Here is a 25,770-nt window from a genome sequence, read left to right on the forward strand (position 1 = left end):
CTCAGCACCACATAAAAATAAAAAATAAAATAAAAGTATTGTGTCCATCTACAACTAAAAAATTTTTTAAGGGGCTAGGATTGTGGCTCAGCGGTAGAACGCTTGCCAAGCATGGGAGGGACCCCGCCCAGCACAGGCGGGACCTGGTTCCATCCTCAGCACCACATAAAAATAAAGGCATTGTGTTGTGTCCATCTATACATTAAAAAAAAATTAAAAGAAGCTCTTTATAAGTTTTTATTATATTTAGATGCATTAATAAAATATATATACTTCTATTTTGTATTTTATTATTCAGATAAGAGAGAGGAACAAAGAATGGGGAGTAAGATGGAGTACAGCAATAAGTTTTCTCAAAAAATCTTAAGTAATACCTATCAAATCTAGGTAATGAATTTATGGAAATATTTTCCATAATTCTTTGGTATGTTTAAAATATCTTATAATGAAATAATTTTTAAAGTTTTTTTTTTTCTTTAAAGATCATAATAATGGGGCTGGGGTTGTGGCTCAGTGGTAGAAGGCTTGCCTAGCATGTGTGAGGCACTGGGTTTGATCCTCAGCACCACATAAAATAAATAAAGGTCCACTGACAACTAAAATTATTTTTTAAAAAGATCACAATAAACTCCTTGAAGTATCAATAAGATGGAAGGGGAGGGGAAAAGAGGAAAGTGGGGAGGACATTGAGCCAACAGGTAAGAAGAATTCATAGAGAAATGAATAGTTTAGTGGGTGCTGGGTCTGGAGAAGTAAGCTGACATAGGATCTTTTGGGCCCTAAATGCCATCCATGCAAAATAATGAAAATGAACTGCTCGTTGTCAACAAAAGAAAAAAAAAAGTGTAGGAAGTGGAAGAGATGCAAACAGAGGAGGAAGACATGCAAATGCAGGAAAAAGAAAGAGGGAAAGAGATGGAAACAGTGGAGGAGATTGGAAGACTTAGAAAGCAGTAGGTAAAAGGAGAAGGGGAGTGACAGGGAGAAAAAAAGACAAAGAAAAAAAGATCAGGCTTTGCCTTTTGTCACCTTCAAATAACACTTGGAAACCATTCCACTGTCCCATGTATGCATGCTTAAGGTAAAAAAGTAATGAAAATCCATTTTTCTTTTGTCTTTTAAACTCAGTTGGTAGCAAAAATCTGAACTGGGCTGGGGCTAGAGCTCAGAGGTAGCGCACTTGCCTGGCATGTGTGAGGCACTGGGTTTGATTCTCAGCATCACATATAAATAAATAAAATAAAGGTCTATCAACAACTAAAAAAATATTAAAAAAAAAATTTGAACTGACCTAACTCGGTTTATGGCAAATCATAATATGAAATAGCATGGGGCTATTGTTGTCTACTTATTTTAATCTGCACATATTTAACTGCAAAAATATTAACATACTTATTAATTATAGGTTGGTGTCCCAAGCTCAGTAGGAGTTGTTACATAGTATATGGAATGTGACCATATTACTTTTCTATAATCAGAAATATTCTGGATTCTAAAACACAATTGGTCCCTAAGGTTTCAGGCAAGAATGTGTGAATTCAGATTATTTTAATTAAGTTCTATCACTTTTTTTCTCTTTTTCTCACTACAGGAAAGCCATACAGTCAAATGACTTTTTTAATTTTCCACTTCAGTTTTAGAGGTACATACACTAAAAAACCCTAAACTTCTGCTTTTAAGACTCATTCAACAGATGAAAAAAGTTCCATCTTACATGGCAACAAAAGAACAAGCCAAAACTTCACATCTCATCTGTGTGGATTTCATTTTGTATGGATTTTCTTCAGTGAAACAACTCGTTAAGAACCATACTCAATACTGTGGATTTTTAGTCACAAAATACACTCCACTTCATATTAACTAGTTTCTTACAATGAAGTTCCTCTTTTCTCTTGAAACTGTATCCTTCCTTATTCTAATTAAAACAATGAGCAACAGAACTATGGATTTCTGAGCTGTTTTACGCTTTTTTTTTTAATCCAGCAATGACCATGTTCATATGTAACAGCTAATTACTGAGAATAGGAAACAATAATTTCTACAAACTACTGTACTACTGATTATCAGATAACTCAAATTTTAATTATTTACACTCCCTATCCCAAGCTTTTACAACAGGTAACTTCCATTGGCTTTCCTCTCACTTCATAGGCAACTGTAGCTCAGTCTCTTCTGTCAGCTCTTTCTCCTTTACCCAACTACTACAAGTTGAACATTCTCCTCTCCAGACTACACCTTTTCTCAGTAGTCTCTCATCCATTCTCTAAAGTTTTAAATATCATCTAAAGGCTGACAACTCTCAACTGTTCATCTCCAGCCTAGTTCAGATCTATACATTCAACTGCCTTTGATGTCTCACCTATGGGAATCTTGAAGACATCGCTAACTTAACATAGGTAACAACACTAACAACACCTTCAAATCTATCCTTCCCCTAAATCTTCCTTCGTCCCAATATGATAAATAAAACCATGTATCTCAGCTGTTCAAGTTTACAATGTAAGAACTGCATCTTAAATTTTCTTCTGTCCTATACAGATAATTTTTATTTTACCAACAATTTTTATGTAATAACTCTATGTTATATCTTTTTGTTGTTTGTGGTGCTGAGGATTGAACCCAGGGCCTTTTGCATGCAAAGGCAAGCATTCTACCAACTGAGCTGTATCTGCAGCCCTTTCAGTTATATCTTTAAAACTTTTTTTTCGTTGTAGATGGACACAATACCTTGAATCTTATTTATTTTTTATGTGTTGCTGAGGATCTAATCCAGTGCTTCACACATGCCAGGCAAATGCTCTACCACTGAGCTACAATCCCAGCCCCCAAGTTATATTGTAAATGCACTTCTCTTTACCTCTGCTGCAACTCATAATGTAAGACCAGACCGGTACTATCTCTGCCTACATTACCACAACAACCTCTTAACTGGCTTCCTTGCTTCATTCTCAACCTCCTTCCAAATCACAAAGTAGACAATGCAATCTTCTTAAAAAAAAAAAAAAAAAAAAAAAAAAAGCAATCTGGATCAATGGCTGCTAAAACAAACCATAAATTGAAAGACTGAGGGGGAGCTTTATAAAGGATAAATTAGGCTGATAACTAAATCCATTATTCAATACTAACATTACAAAGAAAGACAATTAAGACTTTGTATACTTCTGAAAAATATCCAAACTATCACACAAAATACCACCTATGAAAAATTTGTATCAACAAAATACAACTTCAAAATCAGAACTGATTTGATCAAATCATTAGAATTTTCACGGGTTGGGGTTGTAGCTCAGTGGTAGAGCACTTGCCTAGCATGTGTGAGGCACTGGGTTCAATCCTCAGCACCACATAAAAATAAATAAAATAAAGGTATTTTGTCCATCTACAAATATATATATAACAATATATATATACGTATATATATATATACGTATATATATAAGAATTTTCAGTTTTCAGGAAATATAGAGGATATATAACATTTTTTAAAGGGTGAAAAGCAGCATGGTGATGCAATCAACAAAATCTAGTGCATGAAAAAAATTTATCTAACAGATATTTTTCTCTTCAACAAATAAAAGGCAAGAGAAGAAAAAAGAGAGAGAAATGCTTTGGATGAACAGATCCTTAATAGATACATCAACCAACTATAATAGTGAGCCCTGTTGGAGTCCCAATGTGAACAAATTATTAAAAGATATTCATGAAAGTGAAAACCGAACACCAACTATTTGATCCTAAGGGGTTTTATAGATGTGATAAAGATATTGTGATTGTATTTTTAAAAGATACTTTCATTTTATACACGTAAATGAGTACATATGCACAAGTATACACATGTACAAACCTCAGTCCAGCAAGACAATGGGGCTGGGGTAAAGATGGAATAAGAATACAGACAGATAAAGATTGGTTATGTAGTGATGATTTCGTCAAGTTAATGACAAGTGGTAATAAATGCTCATTACAATATTATCTGTTCCGGGGTATGTTTGAAATTTTTTGGTAATAATAATAATTTGTACTGCTTTGCTCCCTGCTTAAAACCCTACAATGGAACCCCAATAATATAACATCATAAGAGTTAAGAAAGTGAGATGGGGCCAGAGATATGTGAAAACAGAACCTAAAAGATGGCAATAAAATCTCAAAAGTTGCAAATTTTAAAAAATTAAAGGCTACTAAGAAATAGCACATCAAGGGCTGGGATTGTGACTCAGTGGCAGATGCCTAGCATGTGTGAGGCACTGGGTTCGATTCTCAGCACCACCAATAAATAAAATAATGGTCCATCAACAACTAAAAAAACAAAGAAAGGAAATAACACATTAAATAATAATTCCAAGAAACTGCCTGATCTATCTTGCAGAATGATACAGAAGTCACCATTTTTAAGCCAGGAGTACAGAGATGAATACAAGGAGTAACTAAAAATCTATGAAAAGGCTCTATTTGTGTAATAAGAATTGTAATGCATTCCGCTGTCATGTATTTAAAAAAAGAAAATCAATTAATTTTAAAATATCTATGAAAAGATTTCATTGTTAAGTTCTTCCCTGTCCCCAACACAGGGAGCTCAATACACAAGTGTGCAACGCACACTGGTGTAAACATGTTTGTGTGCACACACATACATATCCATAATTTTGTAAAAATGAAACCACCAGAAATGGAAAGAGAAAGTCCTTAGAACCATTTAAACTTTTGTTTGCCAAAGTTAAAAGTTAACAGAAGGTTTGGAGGACAAAGTAAAGGATATCTCTCAGAATATGGATTAAAAGAGAAAGAGGAAGAAACTTGAAAGAGAAGACAAAGCATAAAAGTCACTGTGAATCAACCCCAGAAGTCAAATGTGTGACTAATACCTACTCTCTAAGAAGAGACTAAAGTTGGGGCTGGTTTTGTGGCACAGTGGCAGAGAGCTTGCCTGGCACGTGTGAGGTACTGAGTTCGATCCTCAGCACCACATAAAAATAAATTAATTAATTAAAGGTATTGTGTCCATCTAAAACTAAAAAAAAGAAAAAAAAAAAAAAGAGGAGACTGGGCTGGGGATATGGCTCAAGCAGTAACACGCTTGCCTGGCATGCGGGGGCGCTGGGTTGGATTCTCAGCACCACATACAAATAAAATAAAGATGTTGTGTTCACCAAAAGCTAAAAAACAAGTAAATTAAAATTAAAAAAGAGGAGATTAAAGCTAATAAAGGAAGAAAATATATAAAAAAATGATAGGAGACATTTTCCCAGAACTAAAGAAAATCATCAGCCATCAGAAATAAGAATCAAGTAGCAAAAATTTAAAATGTCAATTTAAATGAAAATAAAACTTTCAGTAGAATTATTAAAAATTGAAAATTCAAGTGCTTCAAAAGATAACAGTTAAATTTTAGCATTCATATGAAGACGCTATTCTTAGCAATTATTTACAAAAAATAAAGTTGATTCCATACAAAGTTTAATATAGAGGCAAATAAATTTGACAGAGTCACTTAAAATATCTAGGTAGATATAACTGTCTAATTAAAAATATATTTGAGGGGCTGGGGACGGATTAGCTCAGTGGCAGAGTGCATACCTAGCACGTGTGAGGGACCGGGTTCAACGCTTAGTGCTGCATAAAAGTAAACAATTTACAACAACAACAATTTTTTTTTTTCCCAAAGCCAGGTGCGGTGGTGCACACCTGTAATCCCAGTGACTCAGGAGACTAAGACAGGAGGACTTAAAGTTGGAGGCCAGCCCTAGCAACTTAGCGAGGGAATACTGTTCTGTGGTTAAGTACCTCTGGTACAAAAAAATACATACACACTCACATAGATAAAGATTTTTATCTTTAAAAAGACGTGCTTTAAAAATTCAAAACCTTCAACATTTCAAAGCAGTAAACAGACAATCACAATTTACACTATCATCTAGAATTAATAAAATTTATCAATAGCATGCATGATAACAATTATATCAAACTGATTAATAAATGAGACTCATAATAAGGTTTATTTAGAAACTTTATAAAATCTATTCACCTAAGGTACCTAAACCTTCAACACAGTTATAATATGATTATAACATCTGTTAAAATCATCAACTAACCCTAGGTACATGTATGATGACACGAAGGGGTAACTCTACTTCATGTAAAACCAGAGAAATGAAAAATTATGCTACATTTGTGTTCTATGATTCTAAATGCATTCTGATATCATGTACAACTAATTAGAATGAACAAATAAATAAATAAATATTTAAATGGGAAAAAAAGGGAGAGGAAAAAATCATCAACTGAATTCAGGCACTGGGGTGGTATATACCTTTAATTCCAGCTACTGGGGAGGCTGAGGCAGGGGGATTACAAATTCAAGGCCAGCTGGGCAATTTAGCAAGACCCTGCCTCAAAAATAAAAAGGACTGGAGATATAGTTTAGTGGTAGAGCAACCCTGGATTCAATCCTCAGTATGACCAAGAAAAAAAAAAAATCAACTGTACCACTCTACAAGTACAAAGAAAAGATGTAAATACCTTCTTAGAGATTCAAGATCATTAGCAACATCAGATTTGAAGTATGATGCTACTGGTGCCCAATATTTTGTACCCAATGGGTAAATAAGACTGCCTCAAGAAGATTATTATTTATTTATTTAAAGGTACAGCATATGGGACTAGATGTCCTTAATACAGACCCAAATGGTAAAGGCTTTCAATGGCTACGGCAGGGGCTACTATAATGTAGATTTATTTTAGTCACTGACTATTTATTGCCCTATATTGCTACTAATGCCCAATCTTTTGCCTCTTGTAATTTACTTTTTCTCCTTATAGACTCTTTTTACCTCTATCATTGGTACTTTAAAAAGCAAACAACCCCCCCCCCCAAAAAAAAGGTTTGAAAAGCCTTGAAGACTGGGTATATGCTCTCAGTGGTAGAATGCTTACCTATTATGTGTGAGGCCCTAGGATCCTTCCTAGTACTGCCAAAAAAAGAAGTTTGGCCTTTTATTTGTGTTTTCCTGTAATTTAAATTACCTAATCCTAATGTATTACAAAGAATATATAAGAGAACAAAAGAATAAAGATCTATTCAGCATTAATTTCTTTGCTATGGTTCTATACCCTTTAAACAAAGTTTTATGTCAGTTTGCAGCAGTCCTGGAAGCCAGGGGATCTCACAAAAGGTTGGCCTCTAGAAAGCCATGTTTATTCCATAACTTGCATATATTTTAAAAGACTCATTTTTGGAATAATAGATTGTGTTGAAATATTAAGTTTGGAAACAGTCTGTTTACAACAAAACCTTATTTCTTTCTAGCCATTCTGTAGCAGCAACAAAAGGCCAAATTCCTCTTTCATGCTTTTGAGGCAGATTGCAGGGCTCAGCATCACATAATAATCCTACAGGTTTTTAACTCTATCTGCTTTGACTGCCCAGAGCTATACACAATCAAGTAACTGTTTGGTTTTATACCCTTCAGTAAGGATGGAGACAACTAAACCAAAAAGTGCCCAAAAGCTAATCAACAACTTTTCTAAGTGATAGAGATCATAAGTGCTTCATAAATATTTTTAACAAGAAAAAAACTGCTAATCAAATCTTTTACATAACCTTGGAGTTAAACCTATGACATATTCAATAGATAACAGATCACAAGATCACAAACTGTAATATATAAAAAGCAATTATAAATCACAAAAGAAGTCTAAGAACCAAAAAATTAAGGATACCAAAAGGGAATCTAAAGAAAAGAAATATAAATAAACATAAGACAACCAACCTTATCAGAAAGCAGAGGTGATTTATAAAGGGTGAGATATTTTGCACAAATCACATTGGCAAATTTTTAAAAGATTAATAAGAACTAAGAAGAATATAGGAATAATAGGCACTACTGATGGGAATTTTGACAAAACCTCTTTTGGAGCAAATGATTATAGTTAACACAAATTAAAATAAAAACTTTGAAACAGATATGCCACTTTCAAGCTATTTTAAGATGTACACACATGTGTACGAATACAAACACATATGGTTTATACAGAACTGTTTACTTCAAAATCATCTACATGAATTATATATGGTAAATAATCTGAACTTCCATAAAAGATTAACTGATTATGATACACTATTACTATGGAGTACTATGCAACAGTTAAAACAAATGAGGCAGAGTAACACATGATGGCATTTAAAAAAAAATCGCCATGCTATACTGATTTGACATGGGAAATGGTTAAAAAAAAAGGTATTCAGAATATCATGTTATTTAAACACAGTCAAAACAAAACCATTAATTTTGATACTTAATGTGCAAATTAAGGCACAATAAAAAGCTATGAAAAAGCCGGGTATGGTGGGCATGCCTGAAGCAAAAGGATCACAAGTTCAAGGCCAGTCTCAGCATCTTAGCAAGGTCCTAAGCAACTTAGGGACAAGTTGACTCAAAATAAAAAGGGCTGAGGATTTGACTCAGTGGCTAAGCGCCCCTAGGTTCAATCCCCAGGCCCCCCCCCCCAAAAAAAAGCTATTAAAAAAACCACACTCCATGGAAATAAAGACTTTTATCTCTGCTTATACCCAGGCTTGGAGCTTGGAGGTGGTTCTGAGGGATTTTTGTTTTATCATCATTATTTGAATTTTAAAAAGGAGATGATATTTCATAATAAATTCATAATTACAATTTAAAAATAAGAAGTCACAAAAGTTAAGAATACTGTAATCTACTTGATACATATGTTCACATGATTCTGGTATGGTATATGTACATTACATGTGAGAGAAACTAATATACAGAGGAATATATATCAAACTATTAAGAGCTATAAACCCCATGGCCTATTTCTATACATACATATTTACTGTTTTGATTTTTAAATATTTATATAAATATACTAACAAAAGTATTTCTATTTTAAAGAAGAAAATTAATTGAAAGGTTACCCTCTAAGCTTTGATTGTTACTTTGATTTAAAAAAAAAAAATCAATACATTTCCAAACTGTCTGAATGTATTTATTTGTTATTTGAAAAGAGAAAAATTAAGATCTACATTACTACCCAATGAACCCAAAATGTTTAAGAAAATGAAATGTAGACCTGGTCCAAACCAAATACAACGTTTAAAGATGCCTGGAAATTAAGGTTTGTTTGTGTTTTTTTAAAGGGAAGAAATTTTGAAATATTCATAAATATATATGAACTTAATTTGATGTCTTTTGCCTTAAAAATCAGTAGTAAAATTACATTCTTATTTATTTCCATAAGGTCATATAAAAAGTTACATAAATTCTTAAAATAAATTTTTTGGAATAAATCATAACAATGTGCAAAACCAAATTTACTATATTTCCATTTGAATGTGCATAATAGTTTAAATGACAATACCATCATTTTGGCAAGTTTACATCCTAATGGGCATGGCTCCAAGTAGACAGACAAACTCCTTAGAATAAAAGAGGTCATAATATAGACCCAAGAAGGCTGAAATTGTTAAGAGTTAAAACATCCAAATACAAGCAAGTCCTCCTGAAGAGCCTAGTAAAAAACATGCAAAGCACTTTTTGAGAAACTTTATATTCCCCTTTGCACATACCTCACATACTGGTGTGATCACAAAATATACCTTTAAGCATCTTAACAAAAGGTTTAACACTAGGGAACTCAAGGATTAAGTGTTATGAAGAATAATATCACATGCTCACTTGGGACTTTAGATTTTGTCTAGTTTGTTTTCTCTGTCTGGATCAACATATCTTCAGTAAGTCTCAGCTTCCTAATCTGTGAAATGGAAATACCAAAATATTCTGCATACTTCCTGGATTTGTACCCGAATTAAAATATTTTAAGTACATGAAAGTCCTTTTGCAAACTATAAAGCACTATACAAATATTGTTTTTATGACTATCCTTAACAAAATAAAATACTGAAAAAAATTTAATCAAATTATATCCTGTAGAGAATTCTTAAAAGGCTATTTTCTAAAGAACTGTTTACTAGATACACTGACAAATCACAAGCATACTAATTAAAATAGTGTCCATGGCAAGCCATTTTGCTTCTTTAAATATTTGATTAGCACAGAATTCTACTTGCATCGAATACAACAGGAAAGATGCCAAGCTAGCTAATCAAACCTTCCTGCCAAAATCTGTCATTCTTCCAAAGGCCATGTTCTCCCTTCAAAAGCTTTTGCATACATTCCACGTTTCTTCCAATATCCCTTCATATCCAATACCAAAGACTGAAGGCTTGCTTAGATTGCAAGCTAAATTTGTCACCTTATGTTTGCAAGATCCCATACAGACACATCAAGTGAAAAAAGATACCAAATGACAAGCACACACATGTATAAATGTATACATGAGCGTACACACACATACACAAACACAGAAATGTCCTTCATTCTTTAGGGAGAAATACATTTCTTAATAGCAAATGATCGGCACCTTAAAAGGAAGTGTATAACACAGCAAAAGAGGAAAAATAAATCTTACTCACCATCTCCCATAGCCATTCAGATGGTCCAGGGAGCTCTCTCAAACCAAGAGGTCAAACAGCACAGCAAATAAGTGTAGCTCAGTGCCTGCGCCACTGGGCTCGGCCTGCAGCCTGCAGACACCCTGAGCACTGTGTGACCCAGGCCGCGCTGCAGCTCTGCACCGCAATAGCCAACAGCTGCTACTCCACTTCAAAATAAAAGTCTGGGGTCTTGCTGAAAACCTTCGTTTATTTAGCAGAGCCTAGCAGGGCTTGATCAAGATTATTCTTTAACTGTACATACGCTGTTAGATACAGGTGGTGATGTTTCTCCTTGTACTGGCTGCCTGAAATTTAATCTAAGAAAAGCTCTGGGAGTCAGTAAATGCCATCCCACTAGGGGACTTTTAATGCAATCATCAAAACACAAGGCATGTGTTCAGCAATCATTTTCTGCTTCCCTAAAGATACCCATGTAATCAGTAGCAATCACATGATCGAATGGATTAACTGATTTGTGCCTTTTTAAAAAGGTTTTCATCCCTTTGTCATTACCTTTTAATATTTATAACAGAAGACTGCTAGAAGTACACAAACAGGAATAGCCCAGTTTCCATGATTAACTGCTTTCATTATGCAGGAAGCATTTCTGGCTGCCGTAAACAAATCACGTCAAAGGCAGCCCATCAAAGGCTGCTCTGTGTGGGGACAGCAGGGCCACATGAAACAAAGCTTGCTTCTGGTAGAAACAGAACCTAGCCAGTGCGCAGCTGCAGGGACGCAGAGCACCCTCTATCCAAGCTGCACAACCATCAGGATGTTACCAAGCTCTAAGAAGGCCCTGGGGTTCATGGTCCCAGTCAGATATGCTTTTAAATCAGCCTAAAAAAAGAGTTGCTTTGCTTTTCACCAAATGATCGGCACCTGTTATTTTGTTTATAAAAATAAACAAAACGAAACTGAAAGTTACCTTATTGACTCATATAAACCAAGTATCAAGGTAATTTAAAAGCCTAAGGTCCATGATTTATATTATTAAGTCTTTAAAAGCAATTAATTCCCTTTCTAGCAACTATTTAAAACAGAGAAACTGGAAATACTTTACCATGATTACAAACCACACTGTGTTAGGTCCTATATACACACCAAACAAATCAGAATTATGCACAGCTATTTTCACAGTGAAAAAAATACTTACAGTCAGAGTCGCCAACACTGCTGATGATTACATCTTGGTTAGTATAGAATATTGTCTAGAAAGCTCCATGATGATACCCGACCCTGCCATAATCACAGGGGCCCTCCAACTTTCAGTTTTTTCCTTCTTACTGGGGAAGTGTTGCCTCCTTTCAGCCACAATCTGATTATTTTTAATTCCAGGTCCTTCTAATTCTACTGCACTTTGGGACTTTGCCTAACTTAACTTTTGTAATATAAGAATTAAAGTCATGCTTGAAAAATCCTTAAGACAATAACAACTACAACAAAAAAGAACATTTATCACTATTTCCAAATTAAATGATATGTTCAAAGTTCTGACAAAATTTACTTAGTCTTCTTGAGTGTGCTAACCTAATGCTTTGGAAAATCAAATCAAAGAATTCAATCAGAATTTCAAAGTACAGATTTGACAATTATGTTCGGTACAGAGGCAACCATCTCAAGGCAAACTACAGTTTTATTCTGCAGTTGTTTACCTGAGGATACCAACTCCATGATGTGGAAACAGCTGAAACCAGGCGAAATGTACTGCTGTGAAAAACATCTTAATTATATTCTTTACCCTAAAAATGTGCATTATAGACTAACTTTCACATACTTGCATAAAATATAAGTATATTTAGATCATAATCTCCAATATAATCTCTGATATATTGAATCCAAGAAAAATAAATGTCAGATACTAACTTCAAACCTCTCTGTTTATGGAGAGATAAGACAAAAAGAAATGAATCAAGGGGAAAAAAATGCTTCCATTCCAAAGGTAACAGAAATAATTTCATTAAATATAAGAATGACAGTGCTTTTAAAAATAAACCACATTCAAACAATGAATCCTTAAATTTTATAAGATATATTATACATTTTGCCTTAAAATTATAACTACAGTCTGGAATATACAAATGATGACATTATGAAAACACAAGTCTCCGTTCAAGGAATTCTAACAACTCTTCCTTTTCCTGCTTTTTCTGCATTTCTATAGACATGGATAGATATAACTGTTACAAAACTTAGGAGAAGAATTTAAACACCTATTCAGACCAGAAGTGAGAAATGGCTGGCAGTCAGGGTGAGAACTGGTAGCACTAAAGACAATTTGTATTTCTGAATTAAGTTTAAACTAGGATAGATACAATGTTTATAACACCAAATTCTCACTCCATTTGACTTTTAGCAACACAATGAAACAGTCTTGGTTTAACCTAGAGGAAAAAAGAAAAACTACACTGTATTTTTAACTAGCTTTATTATTCAAAACAAAAAATTTTTTCTCCAATGTCATTTACATTTCCAAGCTAACCACTCTCTCTAATATGAAGCTACTTTCCTAGGGGGTAAAAAAATCATCTATATTATCTACGGAAACAGAACATATTCTTCACACACCTGGCTAATTAATATTTAATGATTTAAGTCAGGTAAGTGCTACCCAATAAAACTAAACACAATTTATTAACCTAACCACAAAATCAAATAAATGACAACTGATTTGTGGATGTGGATGTTAATTCCAAATCTCTCCAAAATTCCAACTTGGTCTCATTCCATTTAAGCAAAAGATTATTATTCTATAGTGAAATTTTGAAGGATTCACTAGTATCATCACTGAGAGTCTGCACACAGGTTTAAGAGAGTTTATCCACTATACAATTTCTAGTAAAACCAACGAAGTAAAACAATTACTCTGGGCATAAAAACATACTTCATTCATGTAACATGAAGGGCAAGAGGATTATAATACATCTTCAACCCACACACAACACAAAGGCAAAAGAATGGCATCATTGTACACTACAACACCATTATTAAAATTTTACTTACTCTAAAAGCAGACCAAGGGTAGATAATAATCAGAAAAATATAAACTTTTTTTGTTACTGTACCCAGGTAATTTTCCTTTCTTTCTTTCTTTTTATTTTAATTTTTTTAGTTGTCAATGAACCTTTATTTTATTTTTTGTGGTGCTGAGAATCAAACCCAGGGCAAGTGCTCTACCACTGAGCCACAACCCCAAGCCTCCCGCACAGGTAATGTTTCAAACTACAAAATCAACTCTTTGAATTTGCTATTTAATAGTTGATTTGAAAACACAATTCATAGTGTGTAAAACTTGGCTAAATAATCTTAGAACTGTTTGAAAGCTGGAATAACTTAAATTACTCTTACCTTTGCAGACACTCAATATCATACCACCCGAATTGTGTACTTCATCAAATTTGGCAAATATTCTTTCTAATCTGGGAATAAAGAATAAATAGTTTATACACACGTGAATAGAAAGAATTTCCATCACCATCTCTCTTAGGAAGAAAACAATTCTAGGGATTCAGCTGGTTCACTATACAACTGCTGTCTATAAGTAACTCACTGAAAGAAGACACAAAACCTAACCACTCTTCAATTAAGAGAAAAAGCCAAATGTAGGTAGGATTCTACATTCTTGCAGGTATATTTGTAAAAAGACAACTTCCCACAATGCAGTTTCATTGTAAAACTATTTTTCCAAACCCAGCAAAAATTTTCCAGTTGCAACCTTATAACAAATCTACTTAGTCACCCAAACATTGTTTTGTTTGTTAAAAAAAAAAAAAGGCAAACATAAAAACTCAAAACATTAGGAACTAAAGTAATGCTGATGAGACTGATAATCTGATGTTTTCCCTGTCAATATATTTTCATACAACAACAATTCCACTGGTACTACTAATTTTATATTCAGGATAATTACTCTTTCTATACTACTGCTATCGCCTTTTTCAATCAAAAATGTTATTATTACAAACGTAATACTTATTATAAAAGGAATTTACTAACTATAAATAGAAAAAAATACAACACACATTCCCACCATCCAGAGAACTTAATTGTAGCATTTCTGATGGTTTTATATTCACATATAAATTATCTTCAGAGTGATCATGCTGACAGTAATTTTTTTTAAGTTTGCTTTTTCCTCAACTCTATAATGTATCATGCTATGGTTTATTATTAAATTCATGACTTATTGATTTGGGGAAGAGAGGAGAGCATTGTCGTAAAATGCCAAATATTTTTTCTCTGGCTTACTATTATATTTCAGTCACAAGTTTATCTTGTAAATCCTTATGTAAGCCTTAATCCACATGCTGTTATTTCTTATAAATCACAGATAGAAGTATTTTTAGAAATAAGCCATTAGCTAATTTCAGTAAGAAATAACAAAAATAATTTTTTCCAGTTGAAAATCCTTTAGAGATTATAACAGATTTCTAACATTGAAAATCCTTTAGAGATTATAACAGATTTTTAACATTTCATTATAACAGATTTCTAACCTCATCTCCTATCCCCACTAATCAAAAAACACAACTTTTTACATATCTGAAAGTATGTCAGTGGAAAGACACAGGTCCCTTCATGCTACAGAGTAGTAGCTTCCAGAGGGCTGAACAGATAGTAGGCAGGTTGCCCAGAATTAAGATGTAGACATAAGAAGAGAACATTGAAATTGTAAGCTGACACCTCAGAATGAAATCCAGACAGACCAGGAACAAAAAGGAGAGAATTTAAGAGAGCTGTTTAACAAAAAAAAAGCAGAAGATATTAAGAAGCATGAGACTGGTCTGGGGTATAATTTAGTGGTACAGTGCTTGTTTAGCCTATGTGAAGCCATGGGTTCAAACACCAGTACTTCAAAAAGAAAAAAATATACAGTTCAGTTGTTCTTAATATATCCATAGTTACGCAACTGTTCTCATAATCAGTTTTATAATATTTTCACACCTCCCAAAACTACCACACACCCATTAGCATCACTCCCCATTGACCCTCTTCTCTCTAGTCCTAGGCAACCACTTATCTACTTCCTGCCTCTGCCTATGAGTTACTATAACTGGCCATTTAATACAAATGCAATTATAAAATATGCAGCCTTTTGTGACTGTCTTCTTCCATGGCTCATGCATGTTGTATCCATCCCTATTTAGGGCCAAATAATATTCCATTGAATGAATATACTGTGTTTTGTTTATTTGCTCATCAGGACATATGTAGATGAAAGGTGTTTCCATTTTTTAGCCATTATGAATAATGCTGTTATAAACACCTATGTAAGGGTTTTAGTGAAGACACATTTTCCTATCTGTTCAGTATGTGGCTAGGAATAGAACTGCTGAGTCATGTGATAACTCTACATTTTACATTTGGAGGAATTATAAACTTTTCCAAAGTTGCTGTATCATTTTATATTCCTGTGAATGTTTCAATTGTTCTACAGCCTCATCATTATTTTTTTTTAATTTTAGCTGCCCTAGGGGATTGTGAAGCAGTATCTCATTGCAGTTTGATCAGTATTCCCAGATAACTAAATTTTATTAAGCATCCTTTTATGTTCTTATGGCCATATGTATAAGAAACCTATTTAAATACTATGTTCATTTTTAAAATTGGATTATCTGTCCCTTCTATTGTTAAGGTGTGAAAGTCCTTTATGTATTAAAGATATAAGTTTCTTATATAATAGTTGACTTGCAAATTTCCCACTATACAGGTTTTCTTTTTCTTTCCTGATAGTGTCATCCAAAACCAGTTTTTTAACTGTGATGAAATCAAATTTATCTAATTTTTTTCTTTAATTGCATATGCTTTTGATGTCGTGCTTTTTAAGAGTTTCATCATTTTAGCTACTTTTGGTTTTATGCTTCTTTCTGAGTTAATTTTGGGATATGTTGTGAGGGAAAGAGTAATTTCATTCTTTTACAGTTTTTACAGCAATATTTGTTGAAATGACTAGTCTTTCCCCATTGAATGATCTTAATACATCTGATGAAAACCAACGGCTTTATAATTATGTGTTTATTTTTGAACTCTCAGTTCAGGAGCATATGATCAGAAATTATATTTTAAAAAATATCGGACAAATTAAAAATATGTAATTATTACCTTTAAACTATTTGATTTAATGGCTTTATAAATTGTATTTCAGTTGTTTTAACAAAAAGAATGGCTTTGATATAAATATAAAGGTAAACAAAAACAGAACTTTAACTTTAGAGGGCTGTATCCAAAAGGAAATTTGGAAACCACAAAAAGAACAGTATTTGAGAGGCAAAAATATCTGTTCTGAAAAATCAAAGACTGTAACCACTATGACAAAAGAATATCTTGTTTCAAATGAATGCAACAGTATAAAGTTAACTCTTGAGACTATATACTGGTGGAAAAAGTGAAACATCTGGTAAAACTGGGGTGGGGGGCAAAATTAATCCATGCTTTTCCCTGCAAAGGTTAAAAAAATCTTTAATATGCATCCAGTAGCTTGAGGATTCAAAGTACTACCTATAAAACAATAAGGGTTTGTACAAATAAATAAATAAATAAATAAACTTGTTGCTTGAAAAAGCAAAGCTTCACTAAACACTTGAAAAGCAAACCTTGTGTACCCACAAAGAGTTACTCCCAATACCCTACACCTGCTAGCGAAGCATCACCAAGAAGAACAATATAACCACCAATGGCCAATGGCCTAGAAGTCAAGAATCCTTCAGCTTCTCACAAACTCCCTACCAAAATTCTGGGTCTCAGAGTCTTCAACTGCCAAATGACTAGCCATGTAGAAGAAGGAAAAATATATAAATAAGAATGGCTAAGTAAATAAGTTATTGGTTTATTTCAGTAACAACCAATGACTACCTGCATGTGATAAAACCCTAACAAATTTTTTTTCTTTATTCTAAGCACATATGTATGCATTCAGTTTAAAACAAAGGAAGCATTGAAGAAAGATGTTTTCAGTTAACAGTGTTGGATCAAGTGGATATGGAGGAAAAGTATCTGAACTCCTGTCACACTACCCACAATAAAACTGCAGGTGAATAAAACTGTAAGATAATCACACAAAAGAATGGCTTTGTGACCAAGGAGACGTTTCCTGTTTTTGTTGTTGTTTGTTTGGGTTGTTTTGGACATAATCCCTTTATTTATTTATGTTTATGTGGTGCTGAGGCTCAATCCCAGGGCCTCACACCTGCTAGGCCAGCATTCTACTGCTGAGCCACAACCCCAATCCCAAGAGGACATTCTTAAAGGCAAAGATTTCTCAAAAATGGCAAAGAAATCTCCACTCATAAAGGAAATAACCAAGAACTACATTACAAACTTACACACATAAAAGCTGGGCATGGTGGCCTACACCTGTAATCCCAGTGGCTTGGGAAGCTGAGTTAGGAGAATCGAGTGTTCAAAACCAGCCTCAGCAATGGTGAGGTGCTAAGCAATTCAGTAAGACTCTGTCTCTAAATAAAATACAAAATAGGGATGGATGTGGCTCAGTGATTGAGTGTCCCTGAGTTCAATCCCTGGTACCCAACCCAAAAGAACTTACACACATCAAAAGACATGAAGAAAGTAAAAAAAATCATCATCACAAAGTAGGAAAAGATATTTGAAACAAATATATAGTTGACAATGACTTGTACTCAGCATGGATAAAGGACATCTCACAATCTGATTTCTTAAAAGCACAAACAACTCAGTTTAAAAAAAAAAATTGGTGAGGGCAGGAGTTGTAGCTCAGTGGTAGAGCACTTGCCCTGAACGTGTGAGGCACTGGGTTCAATACTCAGCACCACATAAATAAATAAATAAAGATATTGTGTCTATCTACAAGTGTGTGTGTGTGTATGTGTGTGTATAAAAAATGGATGAAATGAACACTTCACAGCAGAACACATCCAAATGGCTGATTAATACGTGAAATGCTATTCTTCTTTATTAGGAACCAGAAATATGCATAATACATCCACAATTAAACCACAACACACCCACTGGAAACCTAAAATTAATAAAACTAAAACTAACAATATAAAATACTGGTGAAAATGCTACAGTGTCAATATCAACTAAATGTAAACAAACACTCTGACCCATCAATTCCACTTTTAGATATATATTCAAAGAGAATGAATTCATATGTACACTAAGACACATACAATAAAGTTATTAGAAAAAGTATTCATAAAAATCACAAACTGAAAACAACTCAAATGTCCATCAACAGTATGTACCCATAAAGTATGGTCTATTCATACAATGTAAAAAACTACAGGGCTACAAAAATGAACATCTATAGCTAGATCCAACAACTCAAATGAATCATAAAAATATAATGTTAAAAGAAAAAAAAGGCTGAGGAGGTAGCTCAGTGACAGAGTGCTTGCCTAACATGCACAAGGCCCTGAGTTTGATTGCCAGTACTGCCTAAAAAAACACATTAACTGAAAGAAGCCAGACACAGTACGCACCATGGCACACACCTGTAATCCCAGCAACTAGGAAGGCTAAGACAGGAGGATCCAAATTGAGGACAGCTCAGCAATCTAGCAAGGTCCTAAACAACCTAGCAAGACACTGTCTCAAAATAAAAAGGGCTGAGGATATAGCTCAGTGGTAGAGCATCCTGCATTCAATTCTACTACACACCCTGCACCCCAGAAAAGAAACCAGAGACAAAGAATAAACACTGTATTATTCCATGTATATAAAATTCAAAAATAGGTAAAACTAATCTGTAGTGTTAGAAGTCAGTATTGTAGTTACTTTGGGGGAAGACAGAAATGGTAAACATGAACAGGGATATGGGAAGGCTTCTGGGATGTAATATTTGACTTCCTCATTTGTATGATGGATACATGAGTGTATTCACTTTGTTATAATTTACAAAGCCACATATTAATGATTCATGCACTTTTCTCATGGAGATCATAGTATAATAAATTTTTTAAAATATTTTAATAAAAAGTAATTTCCATCTCCTAGTCTGGTCTAGTATGTAAGAAGCTTGGAAGTTTCCATTCTGCCCTAACAACAACTAGGAAGTTAAAATAACTACAAAATCAACAACTTTTCTTAGCTCTAACTATAAGCTGTGTCATGTGCATATGTTGCTAGGAGTAGAACTGCTTAATTACATTATAATTCCACATTTAACATTTTAAGGACTATTAACTATATTCCAAAGTTGATACACCATTTTACATTCTCACAATGATTTCAAACTGGAAGCAGGCAAAACTGAAGAACCAGAATTGATCCCAGCAGAAACCTCTCCAGGAACCTATGCCAGAGCAGGAAAACCAGAACTGTAGTTGACAAACTACTAGAAGCTTAAAGTGGATAAGTCTAGGCCTCAATAACGCCAGAGCAACCAGTCCTGGGGGAACATCATCCCTAATCCCTCTATAATGGCTAATCTGAATTGTCAACTTGATTGAATTAAGAGATGCCTATGATTAAGAGACTTCGGGATGTGGCAATGAGAGTGTGTCTAGGAATGACTTGGCATGTGGGAAAACCAACTGAAGTGGAGACCCTCCCTAAGCGTGGGCAGCACCATAGGATGATGGCTTAGATGAAATAAAACTTGGAAGAACAGGGAAGCAGCAGCAGATGCAAGCTGGATTCTTCTTGAATGGGTTCTTGATTGCTGCTGTGATCATCTGAAGATATCAGACTCTGCTTCTTCACTTTTCAAAACGGACTCTACCAGTGATTCTCTAGATAGTTTCCAGAAGCCTTCAGTCTCAGACTAGAGAAGCACCCTTGATCCCTCTTGTTCTGGGGCTTTAGCCCCTTTGACTGCACATCTACTGATTCTTCCAGCTCTCCAGCCTACAGATGGCCATTGTGGACTATCCAGCAGCTAGTTTTGTAAGCCAACCTAATAAATCCCCCTTTTATAATTATACTTCCTGTAGATTCTGTTCCTCTAAAGAACCCTAATACACCCTCCCTCTACACATACTTGCTTATTTTATTTACCTCCAGAAGCTCAACCTGGTTTTCAGCATAGGGAATGGAAAATAAACCATTTTTAATTATGCTAGACCATTCTATTCTTAAGGTCTGCCTTTAGGAAAAACTATTTAAGCAGAGCCTAATCTTCTGGAGTTTTATCAGACTCTAAATGACCTGGGGGAATGGAGCTAGCCAATTCCAGCCACTATAGCTTTCCAAAAGGAGGAAAGAGAATACCCAGCTCCAGACCCCTACTGTCTTCTACAAAAGACAAGGGAAAGAACTGGCTCCAGCCCACTCAACAACCATCCAGTCTTAAATTGCAGGGCAGAGGGAGAAAAGGAAAGGGCAGAAGGAGAGACTGAGCTGTGGCAGAAGGAGAGACTGAGAATTTCACAGCTCAGAGACACAAGTTCATGAAATTACTGAGACCTACTCAAAGAACTATGCCATACCTCCCCTGACCACTACACTTTACCAACCTATTGCTTTTAATGGCCTGTTTATAGCAGTTCCTTTTACCTGGTAGTAATGTCCAGGTATTAAAAATATATATATACACAGAAGGTTTCAAACCAGGTTTAAAAACTATAACTAATAAGTTATGGTCTCTACTTAATAAAGCATTCAAAAGATAGGTAAGCACCCAAGAGAGATGGAAATTCTAAGAACACCTTCTCCCCACCAAAAAACAAAAAACTAGTAATAAATGGGCTTATATGTAGACTGGACATTACAGAAGAAAAAATGTCTAGGCTTAAGGATATTTCAATAAATTTTTCTAACACTGAGATGCAAAAAGAAAAGGACTAAAAAGAAAAATAGAATATTCAAGAAACTGATGTTGGCAGCTACAAAAGTAATATTCGTGTAATTCAGCCACGTGACCAGCACGCTAGCTTCATACTAGAGGTTTGAAGCATAGAAGTTAACTAGTGAGATCAAAATAAACACACAAAACTCAATTTACCTTTTTCTTTGACCAGGTCTGAGACGGCCCTCCCTCTGGCTCCTGCCTCAAGCCACCCAGTGGGGCAGCGAGGCTTACTCAGGACTAGCAGGAGAGAGAGGCAGAGCACGCCAGAGAGTGGCCTTTTATTGGGGAACAAGAAATTCAGGGGAAAATTCCATCCAATAAAGGTCGAGGGGGACAGCATTCCAAAGTCAGGGTCAGTGACTGGTCTCAGGGTCAAGGGTCAGTCACATCCCCACACGGATGGGCTCTTGTACCTAGAAAGGGTGGGGATTAGTTCTGACACAGTTTAGCCAGAACGCCTCACACCCAATCAGGGAGGTGCCCAATCATGTGCGAGAATGGCTTCCCACATATTCCTCCTTTTTTTTCTTAAAAATCAGGTGGTGGTTCATTCTTTCTAGTTTCTGAATTCTTGTTCTGAAGACTCGCCATCCTATAATTACAACACAAAAGAGAATTAATAGCAAAGAGAACAATCCAATAATGTACCAGGCAGAGTGTTTAAGAATATTTCCAGGGTTAAATCCATTTAACTCCTTCAATATTTGATTAGCCAAGGAAGAAGGATCCGAAAAATCAGCTCTATGATTTTGAATGTCTTGGATATGGTGATGAAGTTCTAAAAGATCCAAGCTATAATTATTATTTTGCCAAATACCTAACAAATGGTTTTTAACCTTCTCCCAATCCCAGAGAAAAGCATTGTACTTGGCAGTTGTAACACACACATATTTATAATTTGCATGGCATTTAAGCCTTTCCTTAATCTTTAAAGCTGAAAGTTCATTACCTATTGTTAGAGTCTGTAAACAAGTCAGGATGGCGCCTGGCATTTTGCCAGTGGGAGTGGTTTGTGAGGGTGGCACCAGTGAGCCATTAAGTGTGGAGATTCCTTATTGGTTGACTGCTGTATCTAGTTTATGTTAATTAAGATAAGCTGTGTGGAATGTATATATACCCCTCCTGTCCTACAATAAAGGGCTCCCACTCCTGCTGTATCAATGTACACAAGTTGCTCGTCATCCCCCCCCCCCCCCCCCGTTATTTTGCTGCAGCCAGACTGCGGCAACCTATGTTTATAACAGTCACCTCTAAGGCATTTAACTTAGTCTCAATTCTTTCATCAATATTCACTTGATTACGCAGAGCCTTGGAAGTATTTTGAGCTAAATTATTAAGAAATTTTGCATGTTGAATATTTTGAGACAATGTCAGAGAGGCAGAAACAGTGGATGCAATAAAAGAAACTAATGCCAAAACACTAACAATTATAATTCCAATAGCAAGTTTAGGTCTTGCTAGCTGGGCATGAATTTGCTGCAAGACTGGTAAACCAGCATCAGCATACAATGGCTCTGAAATATTAGCAGGTAATAAAACAAAAGAGGGCTGATGAAGTATCAGCACTCCTTTTCCTACATTATGCCTAGTAATACAATTGGTTAGGTTAACATTTCTTACATGTAACAACATATCTGTCATCTATCCATTTAACTTTTACATTTCCAATAATTAAAACATAAGGAGATTGGACACAGGCTCGTAAGCCATAGCAAGATCCCTCCTTACAGTTCTTGCCAACCAATTTTTGTAAAGGCTTGTCTGTAAAATGTAAGAATTCTGAGGCAGCAATTAAGTGCCAAACATTTTTTTGAATACCACCCTCACTGTAAGTCAAAATATTACTAACAAATCCTGCAGGTGTCATAGAAGAATTTCTTCGTAATTATCTCATCAATTTGTGGAGACCAGTCTAAAATATACCCACTATCTTTAGACACCTTATGTTGTACAGGAAAAGTATTTACACAATCCATCCATCTAGGAAAGGTGCCAATATCAATTGTAGAACTTTTGGACAGTGGGGTATCCATGGAGGTTTTGCAGAAATGACTGGTTTGTTATGGGAAACTCCCATCTTAATTACTGATCTAGTATAAGGTTTTAAGTCTCCAAAAATAGAATAATTAGTCAGTCTAGGTCTACCAATCGATGTCTTTTCCTCAAATGATACTTTCAGACAACCAGCATGTTTATCGTGGGACCAACACAAAGGTAATTGGGCACTGTAGCCAAAATAATTAAATCTAGTCACATGTTTGGGAGTAATATGAGTATTTGTAAATCCTCCCATCATGAATGAGTCATTAGTAAACACTGGAATAGATTCTCCAGTCCACACAGCTGGGTGTACCAGAGGTGGATCTGGGAAATATGTCTAGTAAATGTCTGTCTGGTTCCCCTTTACCTGATAGCCCAGCAGGGCAATTACTGTAGCTACCATCAAGAGTGGGGTCCTGTTTTTTCCTAGGAGTCGAATTATTCGGGAAGCCTGTGTTGTTAGCTTCTTCAAGTCTTCCCATGAAATCAGCTTTTTGGCTGGGTCAATCTGGTTTCTCTTCGTCTTTTTCCAATATTTCTTCCTTTTGAATGGGGGTCTCTCTGGGTTGATTTTCAGTCGCTTGAATCTCGGTTCTATCTCTTCCATGTCTGATTGTGCGTTCAGGCACCAAGATAGGACGAAAAGCACCTTCTGGAAAAATACAAGCATGACCTCTGCTCCACATAATCACTGGGTCTGGGCCTTTACATTGACCAGTCTGTAAATCTTTCCACAAAACTCTGCCTAAAGGGCCTGTTACTGTGGGAGACAATTGTCTCTCAGCTGCAGTGTGACCTTCTACATAACAGTTTAAAAAATTTAAAAGGAACAAAGCATGATTGAGGCTATTTTGGGGAGTCATAAACCTATTCTGCCCCTTTAATTTTTGTAATCGAAGCTTAATAGATAAAAGAGCTCGTTCCACAATGGCTTGACCTTGGGGGTTATAAAAAATTCCTGTTTTATGATTAATTTGAAACTCTTGGCAAAATTGTTGAAAAGAAGAGCTTACATAAGCTGGTGCATTCTTTGTTTTAATATGTATAGGGCACCCTAACACAGCAAAGGCTGCTAGGCAATGAGAAATTACATGTTGACTATTTTCCTTTGTACATGCTGTGGCAAAAATAAATCTGGAATATGTATCAACTATTACATGTACATAACATTGCTTACCAAATTGAGGAATATGATCTACATCCATTTGCCATATTTGATTTGGTTTTAATCCACGGGGATTTACCCCTGATGGTGGAGATGGAGTGTGAATAACACATTTAGGGCATTGACTTACAATTTGACAAGCTTGTTCTCTGATAATATTAAATTTTTTATGTAAGCTAGAAGCATTTTGATGATGCAAGGAATGTGAAGCTTGTGCACAGTCATATGAAGACATCTGTTGACAAATAGCTACTAATTTATCAATCTTGTCATTACCTAAAGCTAAAGGTCCCGGAAGATTAGTGTGAGCCTGTATGTGTCCTATGAAACATGGGTATTTTCAAATTTGCACTGCCTTTTGTAAATTATAAAATAATTCAAATAACTCTTGTGATGAAGTATATCCAATAACTGAAGTTTCAATACTTTTGTTAACTTTGACTGCATATAAGCTGTCAGAGTAAATATTAATAGGCTCATTTGCAAAGTAATTTAAGGCACAAATCAGAGCTTGAAGCTCTGCTCTCTGGGCAGAAGTATATGAAGTTTGCATTACCTCTGTGTGAACAGGACTATAAAAACCGGCTTTACCTGAGCTTGAACCATCAGTGAACACCGATAAAGCTTCATCTATAGGTGGGCACGCACAGTCTTTGGAAAAATAAGTGATGTTAATGATGCAAATGGAATAATTTTATCACGAGGGTAATGACTATCTATCTGGCCAGGAAAATCAGCAAAAGCTATCTGCCATAAGCTAGAAGTTTGAAAAAGCCAATTATTCTGTTGAATAGAAATGGAATAATTATGATATCAGGTTCAGATCCAATTAATAGTAAAATCCTTGTTCTACCTTTAATGACTAATTGAGCAACAGAGTCATGAAAAGGAATCAATGTTTTTTGAGGGGAGTGGGCTAAATAAATCCACCCGATAACTCCCAATCTTTGCCATATGGCTCCTGTTGGGGTATGCTCAGTTGGAAATATTAATAAATACACTATTTCTTTAGGATCAACTCTAGTAAGTTGTGCATTTTTAATTGCATTTTCAACCCTTTTTAAAGCTGTTCTGGCCTCTATGGTCAGCTGACGTGGAGAGGTTGGAGAAGGATTTCCTTGTAATATCTGAAATAAAGGACTTAATTCAGAAGTAGTTAGTTTTAAGAATGGCCTCAGCCAATTAATATCTCCTAATAGTTTTTGAAAATCATTAAGGGTATGTAACTCCTTAACTCTTATCTGAAGATTTTGAGGATGGATTGTACGTCCTTGAATTATCTGACCT

General features: G+C 35.0%; 1 protein-coding gene across 11 annotated transcripts in view; it reads right to left on the bottom strand.

Annotated features, from left to right (window-relative positions):
* Clasp2 (cytoplasmic linker associated protein 2) overlaps positions 1-25,770 on the bottom strand; it is a 204,091-nt gene that overhangs the window by 136,090 nt on the left and 42,231 nt on the right. For 9 of the 11 annotated variants that reach the window (XM_077796260.1, XM_077796258.1, XM_026406650.2 and 6 more), the window contains exon 7: positions 13,856-13,926. In XM_077796260.1, coding sequence (XP_077652386.1) covers positions 13,856-13,926 — 71 coding nt within the window. Of the gene's footprint in view, positions 1-10,486; positions 10,641-13,855; positions 13,929-25,770 lie in introns of those variants that run through there. The other 2 variants (XM_077796262.1, XM_077796261.1) reach the window with 2 other exon arrangements.

The sequence above is a fragment of the Urocitellus parryii genome, chromosome 3 (genome assembly GCF_045843805.1).
Source record: "Urocitellus parryii isolate mUroPar1 chromosome 3, mUroPar1.hap1, whole genome shotgun sequence".
Classification (NCBI taxonomy): Eukaryota; Metazoa; Chordata; class Mammalia; order Rodentia; family Sciuridae; genus Urocitellus; species Urocitellus parryii.